The sequence below is a fragment of the Anguilla anguilla genome, chromosome 3, assembly GCF_013347855.1.
Source record: "Anguilla anguilla isolate fAngAng1 chromosome 3, fAngAng1.pri, whole genome shotgun sequence".
Taxonomy (NCBI): domain Eukaryota; kingdom Metazoa; phylum Chordata; class Actinopteri; order Anguilliformes; family Anguillidae; genus Anguilla; species Anguilla anguilla.
In genome coordinates, this window is record NC_049203.1 from 44,691,781 (window position 1) to 44,709,004 (window position 17,224).

The 17,224-nt window shown below is 47.7% G+C and overlaps 1 protein-coding gene across 2 annotated transcripts in view; it reads left to right on the forward strand.

The window, feature by feature from the left end:
- The window catches only part of LOC118222901 (radixin), a 39,063-nt gene extending 26,639 nt beyond the window's left edge, over window positions 1-12,424 (forward strand). For both annotated transcript variants that reach the window (XM_035408829.1, XM_035408828.1), the window contains 9 exons: window positions 1,305-1,388; window positions 1,797-1,943; window positions 2,114-2,210; window positions 2,438-2,601; window positions 3,800-3,930; window positions 5,040-5,200; window positions 5,466-5,558; window positions 6,529-6,753; window positions 7,854-12,424. In XM_035408829.1, the coding sequence (XP_035264720.1) occupies window positions 1,305-1,388; window positions 1,797-1,943; window positions 2,114-2,210; window positions 2,438-2,601; window positions 3,800-3,930; window positions 5,040-5,200; window positions 5,466-5,558; window positions 6,529-6,753; window positions 7,854-8,018 (1,267 nt within the window). In that variant the 3' untranslated portion in view covers window positions 8,019-12,424. The remainder of the gene's footprint in view (window positions 1-1,304; window positions 1,389-1,796; window positions 1,944-2,113; window positions 2,211-2,437; window positions 2,602-3,799; window positions 3,931-5,039; window positions 5,201-5,465; window positions 5,559-6,528; window positions 6,754-7,853) is intronic.
- The last annotated feature ends 4,800 nt before the right edge of the window (window positions 12,425-17,224 follow it).

Genomic DNA, 17,224 nt, shown 5'->3' on the forward strand with positions numbered 1-17,224 from the left:
TGGTTTGGTGTACTTTGGTAGACCGCTTTAACCACAGTGCGTTGGGCTCCTCCTGAGCGTGTGTGTGTGCGGGTGTGCGTGCGTGTGCGCATGTTTGTGTGTATTGGTGGGAAAGTGTCGGGCTGTCCCAGCAGTCATTCACTCCAGTCTCAGCTAAAAGGTGACTGGGGCCCTCTGAAGCGTTCATGGCCTAACAGTGAATGACCTCATTACGGAAGCATCTGGAACTGTGTGAGTGCGCGCGTGTGTGTGTGTTTGCACATCCGTGTGCAATTGTGTGTTCTGCGGGGCCTGTTTGAGTGACTGTGTGATATTCTGTATGATGTATGTGGGTGGATTCTGTTGAGTTTCGTGTGTGACCGCGTGTGGTTGAATTCTGCATACTTCTGTGTGTGTGTGACCGTGTGTGGTGATGTTCTGGAAACATCAGCGTGTGTGACTGTTGGGGTTCGTCAGGGTTCCATGTGTGTAACCTTGTGGTTGGATTCGTTGAGTTCCGTGTGTGTCACTGTGTGTGTTTAGATTGATCAGGGTTCTGTGTGTATGACCATGTGGTTGGATTTGTCAGGGTTCTGTCTGTATGACCGTGTGTTTAGATTGATCAGGGTTCTGTGTGTATGACCATGTGGTTGATCTGCAGGGTTCTGTCTGTATGACCGTGTGTTTAGATTGATCAGGGTTCTGTGTGTATGACCGTGTGGTTGGATTTGTCAGGGTTCTGTTTGTATGACCGTGTGGTTGGATTTATCAGGGTTCTGTCTGTATGACCGTGTGTTTAGATTGATCAGGGTTCTGTGTGTATGACCGTGTGTTTGGATTTGTCAGGGTTCTGTCTGTATGACCGTGTGTTTAGATTGATCAGGGTTCTGTGTGTATAACCGTGTGGTTGGATTTGTCAGGGTTCTGTGTGTATGACCGTGTGGTTGGATTTGTCATGGTTCTGTGTGTATGACCGTGTGGTTGGATTTGTCAGGGTTCTGTGTGTATGACCGTGTGTTTAGATTGATCAGGGTTCTGTGTGTATGACCGTGTGTTTAGATTGATCAGGGTTCTGTCTGTATGACCGTGTGTTTAGATTGATCAGGGTTCTGTCTGTATGACCGTGTGTTTAGATTGATCAGGGTTCTGTCTGTATGACCGTGTGTTTAGATTGATCAGGGTTCTGTCTGTATGACCGTGTGTTTAGATTTGTCATGGTTCTGTCTGTATGACCGTGTGTTTAGATTGATCAGGGTTCTGTCTGTATGACCGTGTGTTTAGATTGATCAGGGTTCTGTCTGTATGACCGTGTGGTTGATCTGCAGGGTTCTGGAGCAGCACAAGCTGACCAAGGAGCAGTGGGAGGAGAGGATCCAGACCTGGCACGAGGAGCACAAAGGCATGCTTAGGTACTGTGTACGCGAGAGCGTCTGTGTCTCTGCACCTGCTAGTACACCTGCGAGTGAGATCAGCACACTCACCTTTAAACTCTTCCAGGTGCTGTACAGATGTTACTGCTGCACATTATTTTAGCTACATGCTCAACACTGATGTATTATTTATACACTCCAGTACCACAGTAAAACACTTTTTCACCAAAAGATACTTTAGGTGGCTGTAGCTCATGGTCATGCACATTGACTGATTAAGAACAGTAGGTGGCATTAAACCCCAAACAGATGGGCCTTCTTCGTGAACCCCGTGTACTGCTCTGTGTGCTCGGACCAGTGCATCCCTGGTGCATGCGTGTCTCAGAGCTGTCTTGAGCGGTTTTATTGACGCGGCTGATGAAACGTTGTCGAAACATTTGGGCGCAGGGAGGACTCGATGATGGAGTACCTGAAGATCGCGCAGGACCTGGAGATGTACGGAGTCAACTACTTTGAGATCAAGAACAAGAAGGGCACGGAGCTGTGGCTGGGCGTGGACGCGCTGGGGCTCAACATCTACGAGCACGAGGACAAGTGAGCGCCGCCGGAGAGCCAGCACACACGCTGGCCCACGGCCCTCTGGAGACCTGCACTGAGAGGACGCTCAATAAAACCTGCCCTTGTCTTTCTCAATGTCGCTTTATCTTGTTTAGTGGGCCTGTGTGGGTTACTTTTTTTTTTATTCCCTTTTTTTTTTTGTCCAGACTGACACCAAAGATCGGCTTTCCCTGGAGTGAAATCAGAAACATCTCGTTCAGCGACAAGAAGTTTGTCATCAAACCCATTGACAAGAAAGCACCGGTAAGACCCCGGCCATTTGATTTCATTATTATAATATTAGAAAACAGGAGCTTTTGCTCTGTGTTATATAGGCGATGTTCTTTAGTTTAACTACAACGAAGAACATGTACAACACCCACAGTTTCGTGGAGTACTGTGTATATGTATCTTAATGGAGTCTCTGTAGAGGGAGGATTTATGGTGATTGATGCTTCATTACTGAGAGAGCGCCCCCTGCTGCCCCGCAGGACTTTGTGTTCTACGCGCCGCGGTTGCGCATCAACAAGCGCATCCTGGCACTGTGCATGGGGAACCACGAGCTGTACATGCGCCGCAGGAAGCCCGACACCATCGAGGTGCAGCAGATGAAGGCCCAGGCCCGCGAGGAGAAGCACCAGAAACAGCTGGAGAGGTACGGCGCACCCGGGAGACCACAGCGCTGTTATAACACCGTAGACCAAGGGGGACTGTAACCTGGTCACCGTACTGTTACACCAAAGTGACTGCAGCCTGGGTACAACACTGTTACACCTAGGGGACCAGAATGCTGTTACAACACTGTTACACCTAGGGGACCAGAATGCTGTTACAACACTGTTACACCTAGGGGACCAGAATGCTGGTACAACACTGTTACACCTAGGGGACCAGAATGCTGTTACAACACTGTTACACCTAGGGGACCAGAATGCTGGTACAACACTGTTACACCTAGGGGACCAGAATGCTGTTACAACACTGTTACACCTAGGGGACCAGAATGCTGGTACAACACTGTTACACCTAGGGGACCAGAATGCTGTTGCAACACTGTTACACCTAGGGGACCAGAATGCTGGTACAACACTGTTACACCTAGGGGACCAGAATGCTGGTACAACACTGTTACACCTAGGGGACCAAAATGCTGTTACAACACTGTTACACCTAGGGGACCAGAATTCTGTTGCAACACTGTTACACCTAGGGGACCAGAATGCTGTTGCAACACTGTTACACCTAGGGGACCAGAATGCTGTTGCAACACTGTTACACCTAGGGGACCAGAATTCTGTTGCAACACTGTTACACCTAGGGGACCAGAATTCTGTTGCAACACTGTTACACCTAGGGGACCAGAATGCTGTTGCAACACTGTTACACCTAGGGGACCAGAATTCTGTTGCAACACTGTTACACCTAGGGGACCAGAATGCTGTTGCAACACTGTTACACCTAGGGGACCAGAATGCTGTTACAACACTGTTACACCTAGGGGACCAGAATGCTGTTGCAACACTGTTACACCTGAGAGACCACAACACTGTTTTAACACCTTACATCAAAGAGAGTGCAACCCGGTCACAACAATGTTACGCCTACTGCCTCAATTACACCCAGGAAACCACATCATGGTTACGAGGAAGCGGAACTTGGTCACGCCATGACCCTACGAAATAGTTAGGGTACAACACCACAACATGGGCAAAACATTAAATTGCAACACGTATATCAAGGAATCCATGGCGTTGGTCAAATGTCACTGCTACACCTTTGAAACCATTATAGGTATGTCACTACATGGTTCCAGCATGGTTATCCACTACATGCTCTTTGTCTTTCTTTCACAGGGCACAGCTAGAAAATGAGAAGAAGAAACGAGAACATGCGGAAAAAGAGAAGGAGAGAATAGAGCGGGAGAAAGACGAGCTGATGGAGCGTCTGAGACAGATCGAGGAGCAGACGTTAAATGCGCAGAGAGGTATGGAACAAGACCCACTTCTCACTGTCGTACAGAGACCAGGAAGGTTTCCATAGCAATAATGGCAGGTTTCTATGACAAGTGGCTGCTTAAGTGGTATGAAGTAGCTGTCAGAACAGCAGTGTGGAACGGTGTGAAGCAGCGGTCAAAGTACCAGCGCTCAGGGCAGCAGAGTGGAACAGTGGTCCAAACGGGAGTAAAGGAAAGCAGTGGGGAGCAGTGGGCAGAGCAGTAGAGTGGAGCAGTGGGGGAGCAGCAGAGTGGAGCAGTGGGGGAGCAGCAGAGTGGAGCAGTGGGGGAGCAGCAGAGTGGAGCAGTGGGGGAGCAGCAGAGTGGAGCAGTGGGGGAGCAGTAGATTGGAGCAGTGGGCAGAGCAGCAGAGTGGAGCAGTGGGGGAGCAGCAGAGTGGAGCAGTGGGCAGAGCAGCAGAGTGGAGCAGTGGGGGAGCAGCAGAGTGGAGCAGTGGGGGAGCAGCAGAGTGGAGCAGTGGGGGAGCAGCAGAGTGGAGCAGTGGTCAGAGCAGCAGAGTGGAGCAGTGGGCAGAGCAGTAGAGTGGAGCAGTGGGCAGAGCAGCAGAGTGGAGCAGTGGGGGAGCAGTAGAGTGGAGCAGTGGGGGAGCAGCAGAGTGGAGCAGTGGGGGAGCAGCAGAGTGGAGCAGTGGGGGAGCAGCAGAGTGGAGCAGTGGGGGAGCAGTAGAGTGGAGCAGTGGGGGAGCAGTAGAGTGGAGCAGTGGGGGAGCAGCAGAGTGGAGCAGTGTCCAGAGCAGCAGAGTGGAGCAGTGGGGGAGCAGCAGAGTGGAGCAGTGGGGGAGCAGCAGAGTGGAGCAGTGGGGGAGCAGCAGAGTGGAGCAGTGGGGGAGCAGCAGAGTGGAGCAGTGGGGGAGCAGCAGAGTGGAGCAGTGGGGGAGCAGTAGAGTGGAGCAGTGGGGGAGCAGTAGAGTGGAGCAGTGGGGGAGCAGCAGAGTGGAGCAGTGTCCAGAGCAGCAGAGTGGAGCAGTGGGGGAGGAGTAGAGTGGAGCAGTGGTCAGAGCAGCAGAGTGGAGCAGTGGGGGAGCAGTAGTGTCTGTTCGTCGGTGCTTCACCCGTACGTGTGTGCGCGTGTCTGCGCAGAGCTGGAGGAGCAGACGCGCAGGGCGCTGGAGCTGGATCAGGTGAGGAAGCAAGCGCAGGAGGAGGCCGAGCGGCTGGAGCGGGAGAAGGAGGCTGCAGAGGAGGCCAAGGCCGCACTGGCCAGGCAGGCCGCAGACCAGATGAAGAACCAGGAGCAACTGGTGAGTGGGTGTGTGTGCGCGCGTGTATGCTTGTGTGCGTGTGTGTGTGTGCGCGTGTGCGCGTGTGCTTGTGTGCTTGTGTGTGTGTGTGTGTGTGTGTGTGTGTGTGTGTGTGTGTGCGCGTGTGCGCGTGTGTGTGTGTGTGTGTGTGTGTGTGTGTGTGTGTGTGTGCGCGTGTGTGTGTGTGTGTGTGTGCGCGCGTGCGCGCGTGTGTGTGCAGGTGTGAGACCGTTGGCCCTGTGTGAACTGTGTATTTTGCTTACAGGCGGCTGAGCTGGGAGAATTCACTGCCAAAATCGCTCTGCTGGAGGAGGCCAAGCGGAAGAAGGAGGAGGAAGCCACAGATTGGCAGCAAAAGGTAACACCTCCTGCCCCCCCTTAAACGCAGATATTCTCAGGTCTTTCTTTTTAAAGATCACTAGTATCTGTTGGATACTGGTAAGACATTTAATCAACAGCAAGACTTTGCAGCTTCCGTGTGATGGGGAAAAAGTAATCCCCTGATCACCGAAGCTGCACAACCTTGCTGCTGATTGGCTGTCTTATGAACACCCAATAGATATGTTTTGTTTTTGTTTTTTTGTTTTTTTTCCTGGAAGCATTTCACTTGGCCTCTGAGTTTTGGTTGTTTACTATCACATTCGGTATGATTAAATTTTAAAAAATAAAAGATGAAAGATTGTCTATACGCCTCATGGTTGTGGTTATTCTTACTACGCTTAAAATAACCGCGATTCGATATATCCTAGTTAGAAGAGTCATAATAAAATTGTGAATGGCATATTTAATACGTTATTATTGGGAGTTGGCATATTATAGAAAAAATAGTTATCAGAATGGAAGTGGATTAGTGTAAAATGTTGTTCTAAAGACTCAGCATTCTGGGCTAGTGCGCCCACTGAATACATAATTTCTGGCTACACACATATGCATTACATTACATTACATTACAGGCATTTGGCAGACGCTCTTATCCAGAGCGACGTACAACAAAGTGTATAACCGTAACCAGGAACAAGTATGACGAAACCCCTAGAGAGAAGTACCGGTCCAAGTGCAGGGAACAACCGCATAGTTCAACTTGGACCCTGAAGGTTAAACTGATTAACACTAAACAACGAGAACGGCAACAACGCAGTCTATGGAAAAGAAATACAAGCAGTAGTTAAGACAGTTAATGCACCTAAGTCACCTACGAAAGTCACCTGCATGTTTGTCTCAATGGTTAAACAAAGTTATATACTCCTAGTGCGCGGGAGAGAGTGTGTGCAGACGTAATAGTGTGTGCATGCGTGTGATGTGTGTGCCTGTGCGCTCGCTGTCCTCAGGCCCTGTCAGCTCAGGAGGACCTGGAGAAGACCAAGGAGGAGCTGAAGACGGTGATGAGCGCCCCGCCCGCCCCTGCGCCCGCGGAGAACGAGCACGACGAGCAGGACGAGAACAGCGCCGAGGCCAGCGCTGAGCTGTCCAGCGAGGGCGTGACCGACCACCGCAGCGAGGAGGACCGCCTCACCGAGGCGCAGAAGAACGAGCGCGTCAAGAAGCAGCTGCTGGTGAGACCCCTGACCCCCGCTCTCACCCGCTTACACCCCTACTCTGACCCCTACTGTCACCCTGCCCTCACCCTGCTCTCACCCCCGCTCTCACCCTGCTCTCACCCCTACTCTCACCCGCTTTCACCCCTACTCTGACCCCCGCACTCACCCCTGCTCTCACCCCTACTCTCACCCCCGCTCTCACCCTCTTTCACCCCTACTCTCACCCTGCTCTCACCCCTACTCTGACCTACTCTCACCCGCTTTCACCCCTACTCTGACCCCCGCACTCACCCCTGCTCTCACCCCTACTCTCACCCCCGCTCTCACCCTCTTTCACCCCTACTCTCACCCCTGCTCTCACCCCTGCTCTCACCCGCTTTCACCCGCTTTCACCTGCTCTCACCCGCTCTCACCCCTACTCTCACCCTGCTCTCACCCCTACTCTGACCTGCTCTCACCCGCTTTCACCTCCGCTCTCACCCCTATTCTCACCCTGCTCTCACCCCTACTCTCACCCCCGCTCTCATTCTACTCTCACCCGCTCTCACCCGCTCTCACCCGCTCTCACCCCTATTCTCACCCCTACTTTCACCCCTACTCTCACCCTGCTCTCACCCCCGCTCTCACCCGCTCTCACCCCTATTCTTACCCCTACTTTCACCCCTACTCTCACCCCTACTTTCACCCCTACTCTCACCCTGCTCTCACCCCCGCTCTCACCCGCTCTCACCCCTATTCTTACCCCTACTTTCACCCCTACTCTCACCCTGCTCTCACCCCTACTCTGACCCCTACTTTCACCCTGCTCTCACCCTGCTCTCACCCTGCTCTCACCCCTACTTTCACCCGCTCTCACCCTACTCTCACCCTACTTTCACCCCGCTCTCACCCGCTCTCACCCCTACTCTTACTGTGGGATTCTTACTGCTGCAGCCCACAGTCCCCTTCACTGCAACAATATTTACATTATTTACTCTGCAGTTGCGCATCTGTGATCACAACTGTGAGCTTTGTGCTTTTCCCGGGCCCATGTTCACTTCCTTTCCTTCTCTCTCTCTCTCTCTCTCTCTCCCCTCTGTCCCTGCTCCCTGTCTCTCTGTCTCTGTCTCTCTCAGACGTTGAGCTCAGAGTTAGCCCAGGCCAGAGACGACACCAAGAAGACGCAGAACGACATGCTGCACGCGGAAAACGTGAAGGCGGGGCGGGACAAGTACAAGACCCTTCGGCAAATCCGCCAGGGCAACACCAAGCAGCGCATCGACGAGTTTGAGTCCATGTGAGGGGACGGCCTGGCTGGTTGTCTCGGCGACTCGCTTCTCATCTCCGGCTGACCCCTCCCATCTCACCCTCCCGACCCCTGACACCCCCCTTCCCCCCCCCCCTACGGAGGTTCGAGGGGCACAGCTGACACTGTATTCCCTCCACGCCTTGCCAAAGCTCTGCCTGCCCAATGGTCAGCCAATCAGATCTCTCAACACATATAGCTCTGCCCAACTACATCTGGAATTGTCCAGTCAGGAGCAAGCAATACATATTATCAGTATAAACTCTTCCTTATCATAAAGGGTAATTCAGTGCTTGCATGTTGGATGTCCAAGTTAAAAAAAGGAAAAAAATGGACAGAAATTGGAGAACAAATTTGCTTTTATTGAAAATGGCCATTCATAGCTTTTTGATGTTGCTGGTAAACTTGTATGTAAAGCTTTAATATCTTACTACTTCAGTTAAAAAAAAAAAAAAAAAGTCTTTACTTTTTAAAAGTTCTTTTTTTTTTGTCTCTTTATTTTAATCTCCTTTTAGTTTGTGTCCTTAATTGTTAACTATGAGGTTGAGTTGCTGCGTCCTGGTTCATGTAGAGTTTTAGTTTGGTTCTCCGTCGTCTGTCGACCGTGTTTGTGAAAGCCAGAACATTGTGTGTGCTGGCTGAGTTTGGGCCCTGGTTCACTGGGCGGTGAGCGGTTACTCTTGGCCCAGGAGAGAGAGACTTTTTCCGATGAGACCGGGAGTTGGTTACCTTAGTGACCACTGCAATATGAGCATCAGTGTTCCGTACCACACCACCATCATGTCCGTTCACAAATAAGCTACGATGCAAATCTCAGCCTGAGCTTCTGGGAGTCAAAGCGAAGTCTCTGACCCAGAATTGTTTCTGCCGTTATGATCTGGGAGTCAAAGGGGAGTCAGAGACCTGGCAACATCAAAGGTACCTATAAGAGTCATCTCTGCGATCCTCAGGAGATGGCAGGCTGTGTGTGTATGAGTGTGTGTGCTGCGTATGTGCGTGTGTGTCCGAGAGAGCAAGAGAGAGAATGGTGGTCTACGTAGATAAGGGCAGGCCACACATGGATTGGTATTGGTAGTCAACTTGGCATTCCTGTGAATCAGGAATCATTATTGCAGTTGTACTAAATCCAGAGGGCGATTCAGGCCTTTCCTGAGATTCACTGTTAAGATTTCAATCTGGTCAATTAAGACTGCCCCTAATTTTGCCCACATCATAACCCCTCCTCCTAACACAATCATCCTGCCTTCCCCCCATAGCGCAACCCCCACCCCCCCCATACTCAGCCCCTTTTCCTCACACCACAACCCCTTCCCCCTCAGTACTACGACCCTGCCCCCTGTGTTTCATGCCCAGTCATCATAGATGGTTTTCTTTGCCTGCCTGCTCACAAAGGTCCTGGTGTGTGGGGGGGACATGTCTGGGCTTGTCTGCGAGCCCAGGGGTGTCTTCCTCAGACAGACAGACAGGCTAATGAACCTTCTGTTTGTCCACAGGGGGGCGGGGCCTGCATGATGGGCAGAGCTTCATTATGCCACCCCTGGACAACCCCAGGCCTTTCTGGCTGGAGAGCATATGAAAACATCAGTCCTGTGAAGAGGACAGCTCACTACCTCATTTCTACTAGATGGTGACTGGCCAAGCAAACACTGTACAAACCAAACATGTCCCTCCTCCTTTACATTGCTGCAATTTGATTGGAGCAGCTGTGGGCTGGTCTGCGTTGCCTTGGTTTGGCTGTAGCTCTATCTGTAACTCTAGACTCAAGGATATGTAGCCTCATCTCGATGAGCTTGGTTACTGGTGGTTGTTTTAAAGACCAGGTTATTTTCAAAATTTGACTATTTTTTAAAAACAAACAATAATAAAGAAGTGCAGGGAAGAGGGACTGGGTTGAATGTATAGACTCACTCAGTTGTTCTAGTCCAACGGTCAGAATTGCAGGGTCCTGGGGCAGGGTTGTCATAAATTCTCAAAATACGATATGGGTATGTTCCCTTATAAATATCCCCCTTATAGCAGGGCAGTATTCAAAAACAGCGTGACGTCCGCGTGTGGACGACGTCGCGAGCAGTGACTGTGGGTCATTTGAACCGTTTGGACTGGCGGTTTGGCGGTGATGTCGCTATAGCAGCGCCGCGCGCCCTGGTTACGCAGGGTGAATAGTTACTGCAGTGTTACGAGACCGTGGTTTCGGTGGGGAAGGCGTTCCTCTCAGGAGAGTGGATCCCAGGCTCTGGTTTGAGGCAGTGATACTCTTGTTTTCTTTTGGCTGCTTTTTTTTTTTGGGATTTTACGTACCTTTACTAAGCTGCTTTTAAGGCTGTCGTGTTTTCTGGTTCCGGTGCATGTGTCGGGCTGCGGCCTGTTGCGGTCTTGGCAGGGAAACGCTGTTGATTTGATGTGAACGTGAGGCTGTTGACCGCCTCAGAGGAAAGGGAAGGGGAATTACCCCAGTTTTTATATTTGTCACCTAATTTCGTCAGAAACGATCCCTGATTTTCAGTTATCTGACAAATGCAAGCAGATTATTTTATAACTTTTGTTTTCTGTGCTCCCTCATAGAATAGGATAAGCCATGGAAGGCTGAGTTGTTTTGTTTTGTTTTTTTAAGTATGAAGTGGGTTTACCCGTGGTACTTCGCACAGTGATATTATTCATAATGGAGTGCTGCAGTGATGAGGGAGGCTTCATAAACCCAGTGTCGGATGGAGTTAGCCAACCAGTGACTCTGAAAAATCAAAATGCTCTGCTCTCCACAGCGAAACCACCGACCAGCTGGCACAGGTGCGTGTCTGTCTTTGGCTCCGCCCACTTATGGGCTTTGTGAAGCCTCACTCTGCCCTCACCAGTGTGCCCTGGAGTCGTACAGCTATTATTCGTTCATGTCCTCTGTAATTCGCCCCTCATTCGAGCCCGTCAGCAATACGGCCGCAGCGATGGTGATGATGATTATGTTGAAGAGCACATAATGGAGCCTCTCGGATCAGTAGCCTGCAGTTGGGACACCTTGCATCTCAGCCAGCGGTGCTCCTTCACCGGAGAACGTCGCCGCACTCCTCACTGTTCTCCACTGCGGGAACCGTTCCCTCCAGACTTGTGTCCCCCTTCAGTCCTCCGGATCGGACCCCTGCACACGGGCAGGCTCGTTCTCGTGCTGCCGCACCGCACAGAGACGGGGCTGACCGGAGGGGCTGGTCCAACGGCGGGTTCAGAACCCAGAGCTTGCGTTTACCGGCTCTTCTGAACGGCGTGTCTGACGGTGAGAGGAAGGAGGAGGAGGGGGTCCGGGACTGCCCCAGAATTCAGTTCACCCAGCGGAGCCCGCGGCCTCGCTCTCCCTCCTAGCATGCTTCTCTGGGACTGGCCCTCCATCTTAAATCTGCCATGGCTTTTCTTTTCTTCAGAGTGCATGCTGTCCCTTTCCTCAGATATGTTACCATTATGCTTGGTTTCTCTTTATTGTTATATTTTGTTTTGTAACTGAGACAGCGTAATTATGATTTGCGACTTATGACGCGGCCGCGCTGCGACGGGTGACGGCTGGCGGAGACCGGCGGCAGTGGGTAACCGTGGCAATTGGGCGTGGCAGCACAGTGCTCCAGGAGCACTTCTCTGGGGCGCGCCGTGGGTGAGCAGGCCTGGCTATGTGTACCCTGCAGGACCCCTGCAGGCGTCCCTCAGTTTGCCATAAGTTAAATACTGTGCTTCCGACTGGTTGCTTATGCTTTTTGAAGAAAATGAAAAAAATCAAGCTGCCTGGCTGCACTAAACATGCATAAGATCCCGGTGGAGGTTTTAAACTCAAGTAGCAAATGGTGGGTTTTCATGTTTTGGGGGACAACTTTTTTTTTAGGGGGTGGGGGGATCTATCCTCGGGAATATACAAATAAGCAAAAATAAGAAAATGTGGGTAGTGGAGTCTTTAAAAAAAAAAAAATCTCCCTCATCTTTCCCAGGAAACGTTGGACGAGTTGGTGTCCATTTTGGGTTGACAGATAAGAGCTTAAAGCCTCCAAAAGGGGACATTTCTACATTAGGCCTCAGTGCTGACACCAGTGGTCATGTTTGCTATTTGTACTTCTCTGTTCATGCATTTCTCTTACAATAGAAGCAGCACAATGGAGCCTAATCCATTAACTGAGTGAGCAAGCTCTTTTTCTAAGCAGGGAAAATATTCTCATTTTGCATCTTTATTTATTTTATTTTTATTATTTTTTTGGTTGGTTGGTTTTCTTTTGTTCGGGGGGGGGGGGGGGTGCTGAGAGCGCTAAATAGTTTTACATTTCAAATGGCTTCTCGCTCTCCCTCTGTCCCACCCAAAGCAACACGTTTGTCTTGTACGATCAAGTCGTAACATTTTGAACAACGTCCGCTGGTTAACAATAAAGGTATCAAAACGAATCGTCTGGTGCTGGTTTCTCAAACAACTGAACACTGGTCTTACTGAAGCTGTATTTTGGGGTTGCCCAAACTATGGCCCGAGGGACAAACTTGGCACACCATGGCCTTGGGTTTGGCTGGCAAAAGGTGTAGTTATTGAAAAGAAAAATGTAATTTCTGTACCTCTGTATGTGGGAATTACATTGCCCTCTCAAATCACTGCCAGCTACATTTACTGAAGGGGTGAAATGCTAAAGCACATTCAGATTCTGGGTGGGGGGTATATTTGTTTTCTACTACAATGCACATATTTGTTATGCACATAAAAAAACAGGTTTAGCAGCCGCTTGTACATGGTAATTAGTTTCATCATGTCAATTTAATGCTTGCACGCATGCAGGCCCGATAGCTACCAATTTATCGGTGTCGTGCAGGCCTACTCATTGCCAGTCCCTACAGCTGTAGTTCATTTGACATGATTTGTAATTAGCATGTGCTGAAATAAACTCTGCTACGTGTACCCCAGCAGGCCCTCCTGGCCTTTGCCGGCAATAAAAGCTAATATTATATTAGCTCCTTAAAACATTATGTTTACTACAAAGAATTAAACATAAAACTTAATTTCCTCATGCTTTGGACTCCCTTAGTTTTCACTGACAAAACTGGAACTATGCCAAGTAGTGCAGGTTGTTTTTCATTCATGACAGTCCCTGGATAAGCTGTCACTTATAGTGACTGACTTTTTTGCTAGTTAGCTACATGACCCTTTCAAATGAAAAAGCTGCTTGTTAGATCATATGAAAATGGCTACAAGATCTCTCAAAGTTAACAGCGTTAGTTACCTGCAGCTTTGTAGCCATATGTTGGCTGTTAATAGCTGCAGAATTACAGTTTGCCAAATATAGAGGTCTACTCAACTCTATAGTGCAATTTCAACCAGTCATGTGATGGCAGCAACCTGGAGAATGAAAGCATTTTCATTTTGTAAACCGAGAACTCCCAATTCATTATGACTGGAAAATTGAAAGTTTTCACTATGCAGTGCACTCTGGGAACTGGAGTTTTGTTTGGACGAGTTATCCAGTGACTCCAGAGAGTTTTTTTTGATTGTTTCAAATGAGGCAGCAATTGACAGCACACATATATGGGGTTCACTCTTGTGCCCTGAAATCCTTACAAGACCAATGGTCTGGTGATGTATCCTCTACTAGTGCAGATTGGTTGACAGCCTGTAGGTGAGAGCATATTTGGCAGTAGTATAACCCAGGGAGAGGAAACATGCCTACTGTCATGAATAGATGTCACAAAGATACACACTCTTATTGTTTATTTTTGTTCTGGCTCCTCCTGCGTATGTGTAATCATGTAGCTGATGGTCCCTCAGAGGATGTGGCTCCTGCCTAAATGGAACTCCGGGTGAAAAGGGAGGATGTTAATGGCGGCATAAACTGTGTGGAAGAACACGTGGTGTTCGACAAAAAAAAAGGATATACGCATGTTTTTTTTAATGAACACTTACTGGAGCAGCTCAGCCCGAACCTTGCCAAGAAGGGTGTGCAATACCGTTTTCCTATCCTGCAGCACAGGGGACATATATGCCTCTGTTTTTGTAATTAAAGAAAGTTTAATGAAAGGTTCAGTTTTTTCTTTATTTATCTACAGTTAACACATAAATGCTAGGTTACGATCCTACACTCCCACACAAATTATAGTTGTATAGTAATGAGCCATGGAGGTTTTGAACTTATAACACTAAGTCACACTCGAAGGTGACGTGTTCAACTTCAATCACTAAAAGACTCAATGGGTACAATTCAATTCACAATGTAATAACTGCTTTCTATTTTTGCCTGCTAGCTGTGGGTAAGTGTGGTTAATGGTCTGTGACATGCCAACAGCACAATTTCATCAGCTTTTTTTTGCTCTATTAAAACTGAAAACATATCTCATTTTCTTTTCGAAGGAAAAACTTCGATTTTCCCCAGCATAATGGAGACTGGTGGGTTATCACAGATTCCCCCCACCAGGAACAACCAAGGCACCTGCCAGTTTATTTATTTCACCGATCTTTGGTAAAGGTTTCTATCATTACAAGTGTTCTAGGCATAATTTCAATTTCAAAATAGTCTACCTAATATTTTGAAATAGTTATAATGTAACTCAAAGAGAATATTGGCTCCCAATGATTTGACCCTGGAGGTTTTCATCATCCAATCCCAAGCCACCTTTTGCGAGCTGACACAGAGAGCAGGATATTTACATTATCCATCGGGGCTAAAAACAGAATTGTGGCGAGCCTTTCAGTAACATTGGCATTGGCAGAATGGCTGTTGATGTGTCACTGTTTAGAAATTTGGGAGAAGAAAATCCAGAGGAGGACGTGATGACCCCGCTTCCCCAGTCTGCTCATATCAAGTGTGTGATCTCACTCCCAATCACATTTCTGGTCCTAAGTGACTCAGTCGCTCTTGCCCATTGCCCGTTGCCCAGGCTTCCTGACATGCTGAGCTGGATGGGTAGCCATTCTCTCTGTTTGGCTGATGTTGGTCATTTCTGCAATTTAAAACACGCTTGTGGAATATGCCTAGCCTGCACTGCCCTTTCTGAGTGCAATTTGTGCTGGCCTGAACCTGAGAGCCTGTCCTGAGCAAACCCACTCCTCCATCATCAAAGTGTACAGTTTTTATTTGGGAGGTATGTTTTATGTAGCAAAGTCCATTTCAGTGTGCTTTTGCCCATTTCTGTTGGCTGGTGCAATGTGTTTAAAGCGTTTTGTCAATATGAGTGGAATGGACTGGCCTTTTTTGAGTGCCACTACAACCAAACTGCTTTATTTAAAGGATCAGCCCCCAGATTTTTAAGCTGATAGCGAATATTTAAATTCTCCATACAATTGTCCGAAATTCACAGTTGAATCCACAATTCACAGGTGAATTCTTGTTTTATTGTAAGGATGTTCACCAGGAGTGGCGAATGGTATTTATGCATAGAGCCATGACTTTTTGGGGATAACCCGAACAAACATTTGATCTGCATTTCAGTCATTATCCTCAAGGTGGCACTGTAGGCACTCTAATTGCAGTAAGTAGTAAGCAGTAAAAGGCACTGGTAATACCAGGGGTGCACAACTCTTATCCTGGAGGCTGGTCTGGGTGCTGGTTTTTGCTCCTTCCAATTACCTTAGTTTAAGTTCATAGCTCAATGAACTATGCTGGTTCACCCCTTTAATCTTCCCAAAAATATGTATTTTAGGACTGTAGCAGCATAGATATTAGCTATATGAATATGATTGGTGTTCTAGATTGGCATAAATTTCTTTACACATATTTACAGTGCTTCATTGATGTTGTACTTGCAAGTAGCTATCATGATTAACAAGAGAACTGAAAACATTTAATAACTGAGATACGCACTTGCTTGCTACTCAATATCATGGCACTTTTTCATGATATTCCACATTTTCCTACCAGTCTGTGGCTATTTTTTTAAAACAAAAGTGGTAATGTCAAAAAGTGGCTGAATGCCAAGCCATTCAAATTGACCTATTTTGTTGTGTCCATTGAGATCACTGTAATTAATTCCTGACTTGATCTATGGGCTTGAAACGTCTTTCTGTAACATCATTCCAAACAGGACAAAATGTGAATGGTGTCGACAGCTACCTCCACAAGAGATTTAACATTCAGAATTTTTGCCCATTTTTACATTTAAAAGCTAATACATAATATCTTTCTCGTGATCCTTAAGTCTAATTGACTTGATTTGGCAAATACTCTTTATTAAATTGCCTACTAAATGGATAAGGCCTGTCTGTTAGATTTTGATTCTAAATTTTAGTCAGAATTCGTTACAAAATTCAAATTAAGCAAGCAGGGGCTCATATTTTCTTGTACGAAAAAACATCAGTTTAACCATACTGCTATATTAATATTACCAATACCATTAATTGTCCTAAAATTTCTATAATTTCTTTAATGTTTTGTCATAACAGCTAATGTCACACTTAAAATAGCAAGTGTTTTTGCATACTCTAAACGTAAGCTAGGTTTGCTCAACCTAGCATGGTTTGTTTTTCAAAATGAGGAAACCAAACTACTGTACAGAGAAAGTTCCCAGCTGTGTAGTGGCACAATGGTACAAGTACTGAAAGGTATTAGAACATCATACCTTGAGTCATAGTCACTGTGTGCTCTCATGAGGAGAGTGGGAGTCTGCTCCACTCCTCCTGTAGTGACATCTCAATTAGTGTTCCGTAACATACAATAACAATCGATTTAGATGTGCAATTATTAGTTTAAGTACGTTTTGCCTTTCCCTTACATTTCTGTTTGAGTTAATGAATCCCAATGTAGAGTGTGGTAAATATAGTTGTATCCATATTTTTCTTTCTTTTTTTAACAAGTTGAAGCACAACTTCTCTTCAGTGTGTTCATAAATGTCACTATTTGTGTGATTTTCTGTTGCCTTTTTAAATTATACAATTGTACAGTGATATTTGCCACCATTTGTCAGTGAATGGGTAAGAATTATAAGGTTAAATCCAGACGCAAGGGTTCATTTATCTACCACGGTGACTGACAAGTAAATGAAATTGCTCCTGCTGATGATAATAGCAGCAAACATTTCAAACTCCCAGCCCCCTTGGGGCTTTGATGGGCTTAAAGGCTGAGCTGGGTCTTTCAGGAGCCAATGGCTCCTTTATTAACTGCTCTTAAGTGAGCGATGGGAGATGATTTACCTCAACAAAAGAGCCATTCATTTGTCTCCTCTGGGCTAAGACCCTCTGTAGCAGAAGTTAAATCAACAAGTCAAGGTGCAGAT